Source organism: Rutidosis leptorrhynchoides, chromosome 4, assembly GCF_046630445.1.
Source record: "Rutidosis leptorrhynchoides isolate AG116_Rl617_1_P2 chromosome 4, CSIRO_AGI_Rlap_v1, whole genome shotgun sequence".
NCBI lineage: Eukaryota > Viridiplantae > Streptophyta > Magnoliopsida > Asterales > Asteraceae > Rutidosis > Rutidosis leptorrhynchoides.
In genome coordinates this window covers 590,026,916-590,039,652 of record NC_092336.1, presented here as the reverse complement: position 1 = coordinate 590,039,652, position 12,737 = coordinate 590,026,916, and the positions used below count along the sequence as shown (strand labels likewise).

At 34.5% G+C, this 12,737-nt stretch overlaps 2 protein-coding genes across 2 annotated transcripts; one reads left to right on the top strand and one right to left on the bottom strand.

Moving 5' to 3' along the window:
• Positions 1–2,689: 2,689 nt before the first annotated feature.
• Positions 2,690–8,481, top strand: LOC139845594 (uncharacterized). Its single transcript, XM_071835856.1, has 7 exons — positions 2,690–3,302; positions 4,992–5,299; positions 5,924–6,592; positions 6,727–6,855; positions 7,145–7,348; positions 7,460–7,660; positions 8,036–8,481. The coding sequence occupies exons 1-7, from the start codon at positions 3,035–3,037 to the stop codon at positions 8,165–8,167; spliced, it is 1,911 nt and encodes a 636-aa protein (XP_071691957.1). The 5' UTR covers positions 2,690–3,034; the 3' UTR covers positions 8,168–8,481.
• A 1,211-nt stretch (positions 8,482–9,692) lies between these two features.
• On the bottom strand, positions 9,693–11,662 carry LOC139845593 (probable histone H2A variant 3). The gene is made up of 2 exons (XM_071835855.1): positions 11,436–11,662; positions 9,693–10,147 (listed from the first exon to the last, which is right to left on the bottom strand). Exons 1-2 carry the CDS (start codon positions 11,541–11,543, stop codon positions 9,851–9,853), a joined length of 405 nt encoding a protein of 134 aa, XP_071691956.1. The 5' UTR covers positions 11,544–11,662; the 3' UTR covers positions 9,693–9,850.
• Positions 11,663–12,737: the final 1,075 nt, after the last annotated feature.

Genomic DNA, 12,737 nt, shown 5'->3' with positions numbered 1-12,737 from the left:
CGCTTTGTAACACATGCACTGAATCGGCATACCATATTTTGATAAACTGTCCAATTACCGAAAAATTTGGACACCTTTGCTAAAATGGTGGAACATACAAAGTCACAATATCACAAATCTATAAGAAACTTTCGTGGAAAATCAAGGCTTACCAAATGATTCGATGGGTAACATAATCTAACAAGTAACTAAATGGAATTGTGGCTACTCAATTTGAAAACATAAAAACGACAAGATCTTCAATAATCAAAATTGGTCGGCCAACATGATTTTTTTGGACATCCAACTTCAAAGCTTCAATTGAATTTCTAAAAGGCTTAAGAGATCATCTCTCAAGTGACATGAATGACTAATCAATCATGGATATTATCTTTTCACGGCTAACAAACGTTCCGAAATAGGTTGACTAAGAGCACTGGGAGTGGTGACTGTGGTCACTTGGCATGTCAGGCCTGACTTGCTGAGTCAGAAAAAGTGGGGAGTGGTGACCTCTGTCAGTTAGGCATGTCAGTTTATATTTTTATTATTTTTTTATGATTTTAAATATAACATAAATGAATATAATTATAAAAATTAACATAAATAGAAATAACTTCCATTAAAATAAAAATTAAACATTACAATTCCTAAAAAAAAAAGCATTATAATTCCTAAAAAAAACATTACAATTCATAAATAAATAAAAAAAACATTACAATTCCTATTTATTAAAGACAAATACGAAACGCTTCAATTTCCACTTCGAAGCTTGGCCCGAATCGTCGCTTTCTTCGCTTGAAGAACTTGTGCATCTTCTTCATCCATTCCCGCCGTAGACATTTGTAGTATTTTCAAATCAAAGTAACTAGTCATTGATTCAAAAGTGCCGCTTGCACTTTCATCAAACGAGGATCTTGCGGAAGCGGCGGAGCTCGAAAACGTCTTTTGTGATTTTGATTTTCTTGATTTTCCGGGAGGTCGTGGTGTTGCATCCTCCCCATATAGCTCCGCATTTGGATTCTCTTCCGGTTCTTCCGGTTCCTCATCTAGATCACAATCATCCAAACTAATACAATCACGTTTGCTTGTTTTAAGTGGAGTCGGATTGTTCCACTTTTGCTTGTCCTTTAGGAATTCCCAAGCTAGGTAATTGTTAAACTTCTTAAACGTCTCCACCTTGTATTGTGCATCACAACGTTCTTTGAAATTGACATCACCTTCGCCACCACGTGGAACTCGTTTGAGACGACTCACGATTCCACCATACTTTCTGCAACATTCATTCATTTTTGTTCATTTGAAGGTCAACATATCCTTTGTTCGTTTGTAAGGTGGACCCCTAGAATGGTACTCATTCATAACCACGTTCCAAAACGAAGATGACTTTTGATCAATGCCTTGGTTTGGATCTTCAGAAGCCGCAATCCACAATTGAGCTAAAGGTAGCTCATCTTCGGGTTCCCACAAGTACTCAGTTCGTCTTCTAGGTTGAGATGAATCGACCGCAACTTCTTTTCCTTTAGTCATTGCTCTCGACTTGCGTTTTGGTGCTTGTGGTTTTTGTTGTGTTTGTTGAACTTGTGTTTGTTGTGTTTGTGGAACTTGTGATTGTTGTTGTTGTTGTTGTTGCCACAACATAAACGCTTGTATTTGCTCGGGAGACATTTGTGGCATTGATTGTTGTGAATTGGCAAAATTTAAAAAACCGAGATTAGCCTCACCACCACCACTAGCTGAACCTTGAGCCGATCTGGGTGAATAGGGTGAGAGTGGACTCCATTGTGGATGATAATAATTTGAAATTTTTTTTTGAATGAGATTTGTGTTTGTGAATGAGATTTGTGTTTGTGTTTGTGTTTGTGTTTGTGTATATGTTGTATATATATAGAAAGTAAAAAAGAAAAAAAAATAAAAAAAAATGGAAAACACCCCAACGGCTAGAATGCAACGGTTGTATTTTTTTTTATTCAAGGTGCATTTTGCGTCGCCGATGCGACTGACAGACCCACGACGGAACAAGGTGAAGTGGGGAGGGAGTGGGGTGACTGGCGACGGAAGAGGGGACGGGGTAAGTGACATCCCCCACTCTCATTGCTCTAATATTCCTTCAATTGTGAGCTGAAGTTTCGTATGTAACTAAATATTGATGGATATTTGTAAAATGTGTGTATATGTTTACGTTAAAAAAATATATTATTGCTTAGTATATTTCTAGCAACACAATAGTCAATTATCATAAATTTTATAGTAATTTTTTATCATTGTTATTATTATTTTTATAACAATTATAATTATCATATACATATCAATATCAAGTATATATTTATGTAATAATAGCTTACTTTTTTTGAATCAAAATTGAAAATATTCTTAATATAAATAACTAACAAAGACATATATAGATAGATATATAGATATAGATATAGTTATAAATATGAATATGAATATGAATTTAAATATGAATATAAGTATGAATACGAATACGAATAAAAGTACAAAAACAAATAAAAATATAAATAATAAATATAAATACAAATACAAGTACAAGTATAAATATAAATAAAAATATATAAAATAAAAAATATATTAACTATTAACTATTTTGAGTAAAAAAAACAAAGAATATCGGAGTAAAATACACTTCCTCGTTGAAAAGCACGAGAAACAACAAACAACCAACAATTAAGAAATAGCTCCTCCGTCAAATTTTACCAGACACCTTCCTCCATCATCCTTCCTTCTTATTTCAAATATTTTTCAAATTAATTAATAATTAAATTCATATCCCAATTTTCAAGCTCTCGCCAAACCCTAGCCATGCCCTAATTTAAAATCATCACAAACCGATTGGTCGTCCGCCGTTACATTAACCGGCGACCGTCGCGCTTTACATGGCCGGTTCATTGCCGTCACCATCGTTTCATCTGGCATCGGCTAGGGTTTCTAATTTTTTAATTCTTCAATCTCAGATCTCCTGCGGACCTACTTGAAATTAAATAACCGATCATTGCTATTGTTATTGTTATCAGAATCAATTTAAATTTTAGTAAAATATATGGCTGCCGGAAAAGGATTTTTGTTTGAAAAATTATGGAGATTTGTACGGACGCTGTATTTTATGGTCGTAATGATGGCGTCACTGTTAGTGTTATCGCTTCCAGTCTTGGTAGCAATTTGTGATGTGTTGGTTCCTTGTGTTTTGATTTCGAATTTTACATGTGTTGATTGCTACAGCTTCAAAGAGCATTTGCGTAGATATTCATTCAAAACTTCATTGACAGATATCCCTGTGGTTTCAGTAATCAGATCTCTCATAATCACTTGTAAGTATTTACAAGTCTATATATACGTATCTGTTGTCTATGTACATTTGCAATTCTTACCTAACCTAACTGATTCTGTGCTCTTGTATGAATTAGAGTTAAAAGCTTAATGTTTTACGGAGTATTTTGTTGTAATTCTTATTGGTTTTTAACTGAAAGAAGGTTGAGTACAGTTTGAAATTTGAATAAGTGCTACTAGATGTTTGGATGCGAAATGATGTGATAGTGACTACTTGATAGCACATGGTTTCTTGAAATTATAGAGTTATGCTTCTTTTTCTGTATGAGTACATGACGTAGGACATGACTTTTGATAGGAGCCTGTGGAGGAGTAGAATTAGGATAATTGAGTAAGTTGTTTTTTTTTTTTTTTTTTTTTTCAATGTTTTTATTACATTTATTGTACAACTACATACATAACTATAACTAGTTATTCTATAGTTACACTATATATACCCCTCCACATAGTATATATGCACCTGTATCTATTTATATGTATTTAGGCTATATACATGTACCGTTGCATATGTGTGTATCTATATATGTATCTATGTATCTAAGTAACATGTATTGGTGTATGTATGATTGTCTGTCTTGTTTCTGTACCTAGGTATATATATCTACGAATTTATCTATATGTATATATGTTTAAGCATGGGTTTTTATCCATGCTTATGTGTGGTGCGTGTATATATATATATATATATATATATATATATATATATATATATATATATATATATATATATATCTATATATATATATATATATATATATATTTTGTCTGTCTGTATGTCTACTTGATTATAAATGGTTTTGTGCTCTATATGATTCATGCTATTTGCCCTACTGTTGTGCAATACTGCTATTTGTGTTCCCTTTTTGGTTACTGTGTTTGGTTGCATCTTGCTAGGCGCACATAACCCTTACAGGTACGTATCTTTTGCCCTATCTATTTCGTTTTTATGAGCACATCTGGCCGGAGGTCCTTTTTGGAAGCAATCTCTTTTGCTCTAGAGTAGAGGGAGGGACGACCTTATCTAGGCGCGGGTTCTATACTCGCGGGTGGAGTAGCGACTTCCTTCTAATCTAGGGTACGAGGAATGATTGTCTACACCTACCTCTCCCATACCCCACTTTTGTGGGATTGGGTATTGTTGTTGTTGTTGTTGTTGCTTCTTTTTCTGTATATAAAAGTGAGGTTATGATAATTATGTTTTAACTGTGTGGATAGTGCTTTATGTTCTCATGGACTTCCTTTTGTCCTTCTTTTCTATTGGTTTTTTTGCTGCTAAGTAAATGGGATAATCAATGAAACGAAAAAGGATGTAAAAGTTCACTTTCTTTGTATGTAATAAGTAAACGAATAAGGTATTCCTTGTTTAGGCTACCTGGGATTAGAAGGTGGGTACTTTTTCTTCGATGTACGTGGCCTAACCGGGGTAATCCCGTGATCGTTTCTGACCCTTTTCCTATAACCGATAAGTACTTGTAATATGCTAATGAGAGACCAAATATTGTGTATAAGTACATATATTTTTATCTAGATACTGTTGAGTTTATTATTAATCTTTAACCAGTCTGTTTACCCACACACACACACACACACTATTGCTGAATTATGGGTGCTGACTGAGGAAGATCTTCTTTTATGATGTTTAAAGACTTATTCTTCCTTTGTGATTGCAGGTGTGTATATGATTTGTGATGGTCCTTTGCTCTCACATGGGCAATATCTTGGAACAGTGACGTTGTGCTCTGCCTTTTCGGTTCTTCTTTTATCAGTTAAAGTGTGTATTTTTACTGTCAATTCACAACTTGAGGCTGAAGCTTCATCTTCTCTTTCAAGACAAAGGCTTCATTTTAAAAAGTCATGGGGAATGCCTGTACTGTTTCTATCGTCTGTGGTTTTTGCTCTTGGACATACCGTTATTGCTTATCGCGCAAGCTGCAGAGCACGCAGGAAGCATATGATACACCTAATTGATCCTGAATCAGTATGTCTATTTACTGATACTCTATGCACACATGTTTCTTTACCATTTGATATTGCTTCTAAATGCCTGTTGGCTTTATTGAATATTTAAATGTAAAGGCATAGATTTAGTCAATAATAGAAGTGAAAAAGCGTTTGTAGCTTATTGTGAGATTGACATTATTGTTCATAGCCAGGGCCGAAAATAACATAGGGGAAGGGGTGGCAGCCGCCCCCAGTGGATTTGCATTTTTTAGTGCGAAAATGTTGGATTTTTTTTATTTTGCCCCCGGTGGATTCTTTTTTTTTTGCCCCAAAGCCTTCATATTTTGCCCTCAAATCTTCATATTTTGCCCAAAACCCAAAAACGTCCATATTTTGCCCAATAAAAATTGTCATGCTTTTAAAAATTTTCGCCACCGGTGAAAAAAAATTCTGCTGATCATAGCCCATACACTAGGTCAAGACTATAACTTTCTTCTAGAGCTATGGTTCTGATTATGTTGCGTACTGATGAAAATGAAACTACTATTTTCTAAATTATGCTTCTTGCATCTTTATTGGGTTAAAAACAAACCGTAGATTTTTATTATTATTATTATTATTATTATTCTTTTTAATATTATTTGTATTTTATACTTTGTAGGTTCTTTCAAGCAAGCTATTATTTTCATCAGGGTACCCAAAGGTCCCACGATCACCAACTCCTACTGCTGGTAAAACTCCAAAAAGTGATAGTGAAATCAGGCGAAAACCCGTGGGTCAAGTTCGCAATGATGGTGAACTCCCAGTTCGATTACTAGCCGATGTTGACAGTTTATTTATGGGTTGGCAGGGTATTACCCTTCACTACAAACTTAGCATGCCCAGTCCGCCTTCACGCACATTATCATCTACCCTACTCGAGAGGCCATTATTAAATGTTATCCCCAAAACTCATCATCTACGTAGGAGCTTTAGCAATCAAATTCATACCTCACCTCTTTATGCTCCTTTATTAGATGGTACTGATTCTCCTGATGAGATTCCAGTTTTTAACCTAGATGAAATTACTGATGAGAATTGGAATAGTAAACCTGTTGTTTATCACTCGCCCGAACAAGTTCATGAAGTAAATAACCAGTTTGGGATCGTTTTAGTGCATGGGTTTGGCGGGGGAGTCTTTTCTTGGAGGCATGTTATGGGGGTGCTATCTCGGAATGTTAATTGTATCGTTGCTGCTTTTGATCGTCCTGGTTGGGGTTTGACTTCAAGACCAAGACGAGAGGAATGGGAAACAAATAACTTGCCAAACCCTTACATGCTTGATACTCAGGTGTTGTACCACATGTTCTAATATATTTTTTTAAACAATTCTTTATTTGCTTAAGGAATTTTGCATTTGTTATATAGCTGGTATATAACATACAAATGAACCCCTTTTTTTCTGTTTGCGTGTATATTTGCCAGGTTGACATGCTTCTTTCATTTTGTAAAGAGATGGGACTTTCTTCTGTTGTGTTTATTGGCCATGATGATGGAGGACTGCTTGCTTTGAAGGCTGCACAAAGAGTCAAGGCATCTCCAAGTCTTCTTGATGTAAGCCCGTTTTGTATATTTCTTTGACATCTTTGAATTCAATGATAATAAAGATACTTGTATAAAAGTTTATAGATCCAAGTATCTATACTCTATGGATCTGTTATCTTTGAAGAATATAAAGTTAAGTTTATACACAAATATTTTATTTTCTTAATATATAAACTCTACCAAGCATCAGGTATGTACATGGGTTAGCTGTTATTGCGGGTAACGTACAAAAAATCCATTCTGGTCCGTATCACATATAGATACATTATAAAGTACTCAAAGAAGATTTCTTTTTCAGGTGGAAATTAAAGGAGTTGTATTGCTGACAACAAATTTGTCAAGAGAAGTCGTTCCTGGATTTGCTAGAATACTCATGCGTACCTCTTTAGGGAAGAAGCACTTGGTTCGTCCTTTACTTCGCACCGAAATTTCTCAAGTTATTAACCGGCGGGCATGGTATGATGCTACCAAGCTAACAATGGATGTCCTAAGCCTCTACAAGGTTTTTAAATTAATAAATATAATGATAATGATAATGATAATGATTCTTGTAACTAGATTCCAATTTCCCTTTTTTCATATGATTGACTTTATAGTTATGGTATGTCATCAGGCGCCACTATGCGTAGAAGGTTGGGATGAAGCATTGCATGAGATTGGTAGGTTGTCGTCTGAAACAATTCTCACACGACAAAATGAATCATTGTTGGTAAAAGCATTGGCTGATACACCACTTTTGGTTATTGCTGGAGCTGAAGATGCCCTTGTTCCTTTAAAAACAGTTCAAGTCATGGCATCCAAGTTTGTAAATTCTGTGAGTGTAATATATTTGTCCTTTTATCTTATTATTTTAGCAATATGTTAAACTTGGTTTTTTTAGCCAAGGGTGGAGATGACCAGATGGGCGGGTTAAGTGGGTTGAGTACAAACATGTTTTCTGTTATCTTTTGAAGTCCTTTTTACTTCTGTTTGATATAACTTTACATAAAACAAATATAGCTACAAAATAATACTTGAGCTATGTGAATAAAACGATTTGGGAGGATGTATTCTATGAAAATATTAATATTTAATTCTTTAAAATTTGGAGAAGATATTGATTGGTTTGCTTGCTATAATAAAAGTCAACTAACCAGTACTATCAATTTCAAATCTTGTCTGACTGGAATATAAATGTATGCTGATGCAGAGGTTAGTTTCGATATCTGGTTGTGGTCATCTACCTCACGAGGAGTGTCCAAAGGCGTTGCTTGCAACTGTATTGCCGTTCATTAGTAAACTATTAATTTCAGCCGATTCTGGAACGAATAGGGGATCTTAGTAGTAGGTTGTTATTAAAAAAATTGGCGGGGTTTGTTTGGGTTGTGGGATTTGGGTTTTTTTATTTCATCTCAAGAGGAATGGGTCAAACTTTCTCTCCTTTTGTGTATTTTTGATAAGCTAGTTTGGAGCTAGGTCTTGGTTCTGTGTCTCGGGTCAGCGTTAGAGTTGTCTCTTACTCACGTGTAATTTGTTTACTCCTTTGTTGTTCACAGCAGGGGTTCTATCAAATTGTTTATAAACCTGTCGTGAACAGTTAACTGTTCTAAACAACAGCTGCTGTTTGTTTGTTATAGAAGATGCACCAATTCATTATGTCCACTGTTTTATTTTGATATCCACTACTTTTCATTTATCATAGAGCATCTTCTTTCAAGGATCTTGGCATGATATAATGTTATTCGCTGAAACTTGAACTCGATTTGATAGGTAAGCAAGCCTGTATGCCTTTATACGGATACATGACAATGTTTTCGCTGAAACTTGAATTTGATTTGACAAGTCAGCAAGCCTTTACGCCTTTATACGGTCAGCAAGCCTTTACGCCTTTATACGGATACATTACATAATGTTTTTCGCTGAAACTTGAACTCGATTTGATAGGTCAGCAAGCCAATATCATATAGCTTAAAAATTTACAAAACTAAATCTGATTTTTACTTCTAAAAAATAATATACATAGAAAATACAAAATAAAAAAGAAATTGGCTTGAAAAGTGGATCAAAATAGGACCATTTGGAGTGGTGGCGGTGACATGACAAAGCGATTAAGTTTTTTTTTTTTTTTGGAAGACGGTGACGTGGCAAAGATGGTAGTAGTGAGGGAAGTAGCGGGGAGGGTGTTAACTGAATTCATTATTAAATAGGTAGAAAACATCATTGTTGTAAATCTCGTTATTTCTCGCTGAAATCTCAGCGAAATCTCGGCGAGATCTCGCTTCTAGAAGGCAGCCAAGAAGAGATGTCCATCTCGCTAGATTTCTCGGTCAACGGGGTCACGAATTTTCTCGCTCATTTCTCAGATTCTCTTAAAATCTCGTAAAAATGTATATAAATATGCATATATTTGTATTAAAAGAACTAAAAAGTCAACGTCCGACTCCACGAGATGCCGAAATCTTCCAAAAAATGTTCAAACGAGATCTCCCGATATCCTAGTTCTAAAACTTGGAAAAAAGTGATAAAATAATACTCGTATATATTAATCCATCATGCTCATTAAACTCTGTGTCAAGCTCCAGCACACCACCAAATCGAGACACCAACATGTCAGCGCTACTTGCGTGCTGGTGGCGTGCTCGGATCACCTCAATGCATATAACACGCATTACAAGTGGTCTAAAGGTAATTTGTCCAACAAGAAGTTGATATGGTGCACTGTTTAGCCATTATTTTCATACAATATAATCTGGGACTAAGTGCAAGTCTGTAAGTAACTTAGACCCAATCTCTGTTTGACTTGGACACAATCCATTTAGGCATGGCTGGTGTGCACGATTCGGAGAAACTAAGAACAAACAATTCCGAGCATTCAACTACCAGATGATCATACCACATTCTGATGTTTATAAAAGCATTCCGAATTGATAAACCCATAGATTCATGTCACGTCATACATCTTAGATTTAAAAGACTGAACAGTAACAATAACAAACCATGGTAAAAAGACGAGATAATTGGCAATTTACTCTTTGGAAGATTTGTTGATGAGTGACTTGTGAATGTGAGGAATAACACCTCCACCTGCGATTGTTCCTTTTATGAGTGTGTCGAGTTCTTCATCCCCTCTGATGGCAAGCTGTAAGTGCCTTGGCGTTATACGCTTCACCTTCAGATCCTTACTTGCATTGCCTGCCAATTCAAGCACCTCTGCAGTCAGATACTCAAGTATAGCTGCAGTGTAAACAGCCGCCGTTGCTCCAACCCTTCCGTTAGCTGAAACTCGTGTTTTTAGAAGCCGGTGAACTCGACCCACAGGAAACTGTAAAAAATAGTTCAAAACTTGAGTTACAGCCACAGGGTTGATGTTCTCCAAGACATCAAGCATCAAATATAATTGAAAAAAAAAAACAGTAAATCCACTCCCAATGACCATAAGAGTACATGCTCGAATCTTGGTACCGTAATTAATCAGCATGTAAGTATTTAGAAGATGTCTAGAGCTTTAGTTGATTTTCTTTAGAAGTAACAAACTGACATTATGGAACTGTTTACCCTATCAAGGGTCTCAATATGGGCTGTATTCATCTCTGACAAATAAAACAGATTAATAGGGTTAAAGCTAGCTCAAGATGTATTCCAATGCTTACAAACTTCACAATTGTAACGTTTTGATCAGATCAATACATATAAAACAATCAGGCAAGTATGTTAACAGGGTAATGTATTTCGATTCTCTAGGCCCGCATTTACATATTACCCATATTAACCTTTTTACACAACCCACTTGACAGCTAATTTCCCACCTCTTATGTCAATTTTCATATTACATCTGTACATGATTCCTACAATTAAAACCAAGAGATATACACTAGAGTACATTGTTCACAATCACAATACACATATCCATACAAGAGCGATAACGTTCATATCTGTAACACAACTGTGGTACTTCCATTAAGATGACATCATGAAACCATTCAGACACATAAACACGCACACAAACATAATAAGTAGCTAGCAAGTGCAAACCCTAACATCTTTATTCTGTCTGAGCACTGTATATTGCACAAATATCCATCAACTTGATTTCATACGTAGAGTCAAGACACGAGTGTAGGCTTAAATCTACAATCATAAAATCATCTCAACCAGCTAGTATATAATGATAAACATCAACTACCTAAATAGTAAATACGAAATAATTCGATTTAACGGTTGTTTCGCTAAGCTTAATTTCCCCATGCATGAGCTTATTAATATCTAAGAAAACAGATAAGCTCAATTTTATGACTTATGAGATAATCAGATTTATGAGATAATCAGATAATAGTAACACAACAAACTAATCAGATAATCAGATAGTTCTTTCACAATTCTATTTTAATTTTAAAATCAATCTATAATCCTACTAAAGTCAACAGAGTGAAAGATGTTCAATACTAAATTTACGAAACCATTTAACTATCACAGCAATTGTCGCATAATTTCAAAATCTAGGGCATAGATTGAAGGTCTAGTGAATTGTATCAAATTTCAAATTAATATATAATATTACACAGATATATATGTGTATAGAGAGAGGAGATAGAATCAGTCAATGAAAAAACCTGTAGACCGGCACGTGAAGACCGCGTGACGGCTCTCTTCTTCTCTTTGTCTTTGGATCCGGAGGGTGTTTTCCCCATTATCAATCCTTTTGCGCCTTTTCCAGACATCTTACTGCAAAAAGGTATTCACGGCTGGGATTGATTTTTAAGGGTTTACGTTCGCCGGAGTTGATTGATCGGAAATTTTTATCCCTAAACTAGGGAAGAAAAGATACAAAACGAGGCTTCTAATGCAACACTGTGTTAACTAAACTATTCATCCTACTAACCTTCCATATCAGCGCCACATCAACACAAATATCCTATAACTAATTCATAACTAAACACTCACTATCATGGCTAAAACAATACTCCTCTTAATATACAACGTACAAGCAATAAAGCATTAAGTCCAACAATAAAAAGCGCTGGGACGCGCAATTCCTATAACTCTTCCGTTAAATCTATGGTGAAAGCGGGTAACTAACGCGGGTAACTAAATAATGCCTATGGTTAGTTACGGGTAATAAGCGGGTAATGGGCGGGTAACTAACCATAGGAGTGGTCTAACTCTAATATCCGTAATTAAGTTTTAGCTTTTTATTATCTTTCTATTAATTAATATTAAAATTCTATAATAATGATTTTTATTATTAAATTAATTTCTTTGTTAAGGGAAAAAAAAAATCTAAGTATGTTGAGTGATGTAATTAATATAAATATTTTGAATTAAAATTAAATCTTATTAATTAATTATTATTATTATTATTAAATCTTATTAATAATTATTTTAATTATTAAAATTAAATAATTTTGAATTATTTTAATTAATTATTTTGAATTGAGTACGAGAAGGTATAAAAGTTAGACACAAAGAAATCAATTTTAAATTTATATTTTAATTTACACTTTTAAAATAAAATAACAACTAATATTATCTCTTATGATTAGATGTGAATTGTTTAATATGCATTTTAGGTGTTTGATAAAATGTTCAGCTGACGGTTTCTTAATACCTAAAACACATTATTAAACAGTTTCGTTTAAACAAACTCGTGGTTCCACGAGTCATTTCACTAGTTACTATTACTATTACTATTTTTTTTAATAGACAAAAGTTATGAATATTAACTAGGAGTATTTTTAACTTTTCACCTTTTTTTTTAAATTTTAACTAAATTTCATTTCACCAACAAAGTCCCCCAGACTTTTTTCAAAAATTCAAAACAACCCCCCAAACAAGGGGGTAAAGTGTCAAATAACCATTTTTATAAAAAAAATCTTAAATAAACTCCACCCAAATATTCAACGGGTCATATCTTC

Coding starts and splice junctions, on each gene's coding strand:
- LOC139845594 (XM_071835856.1), top strand. CDS start 3,035: ATGGCTGCCGGAAAAGGATTTTTGTTTGAAAAATTATGGAGATTTGTA. Junction 3,303..4,991: donor CAGATCTCTCATAATCACTT/GTAAGTATTTAC, acceptor TTGTGATTGCAG/GTGTGTATATGATTTGTGAT. Junction 7,661..8,035: donor CATCCAAGTTTGTAAATTCT/GTGAGTGTAATA, acceptor ATGCTGATGCAG/AGGTTAGTTTCGATATCTGG.
- LOC139845593 (XM_071835855.1), bottom strand. CDS start 11,543: ATGTCTGGAAAAGGCGCAAAAGGATTGATAATGGGGAAAACACCCTCC. Junction 10,148..11,435: donor CTTCACGTGCCGGTCTACAG/GTTTTTTCATTG, acceptor TATTTTTTACAG/TTTCCTGTGGGTCGAGTTCA.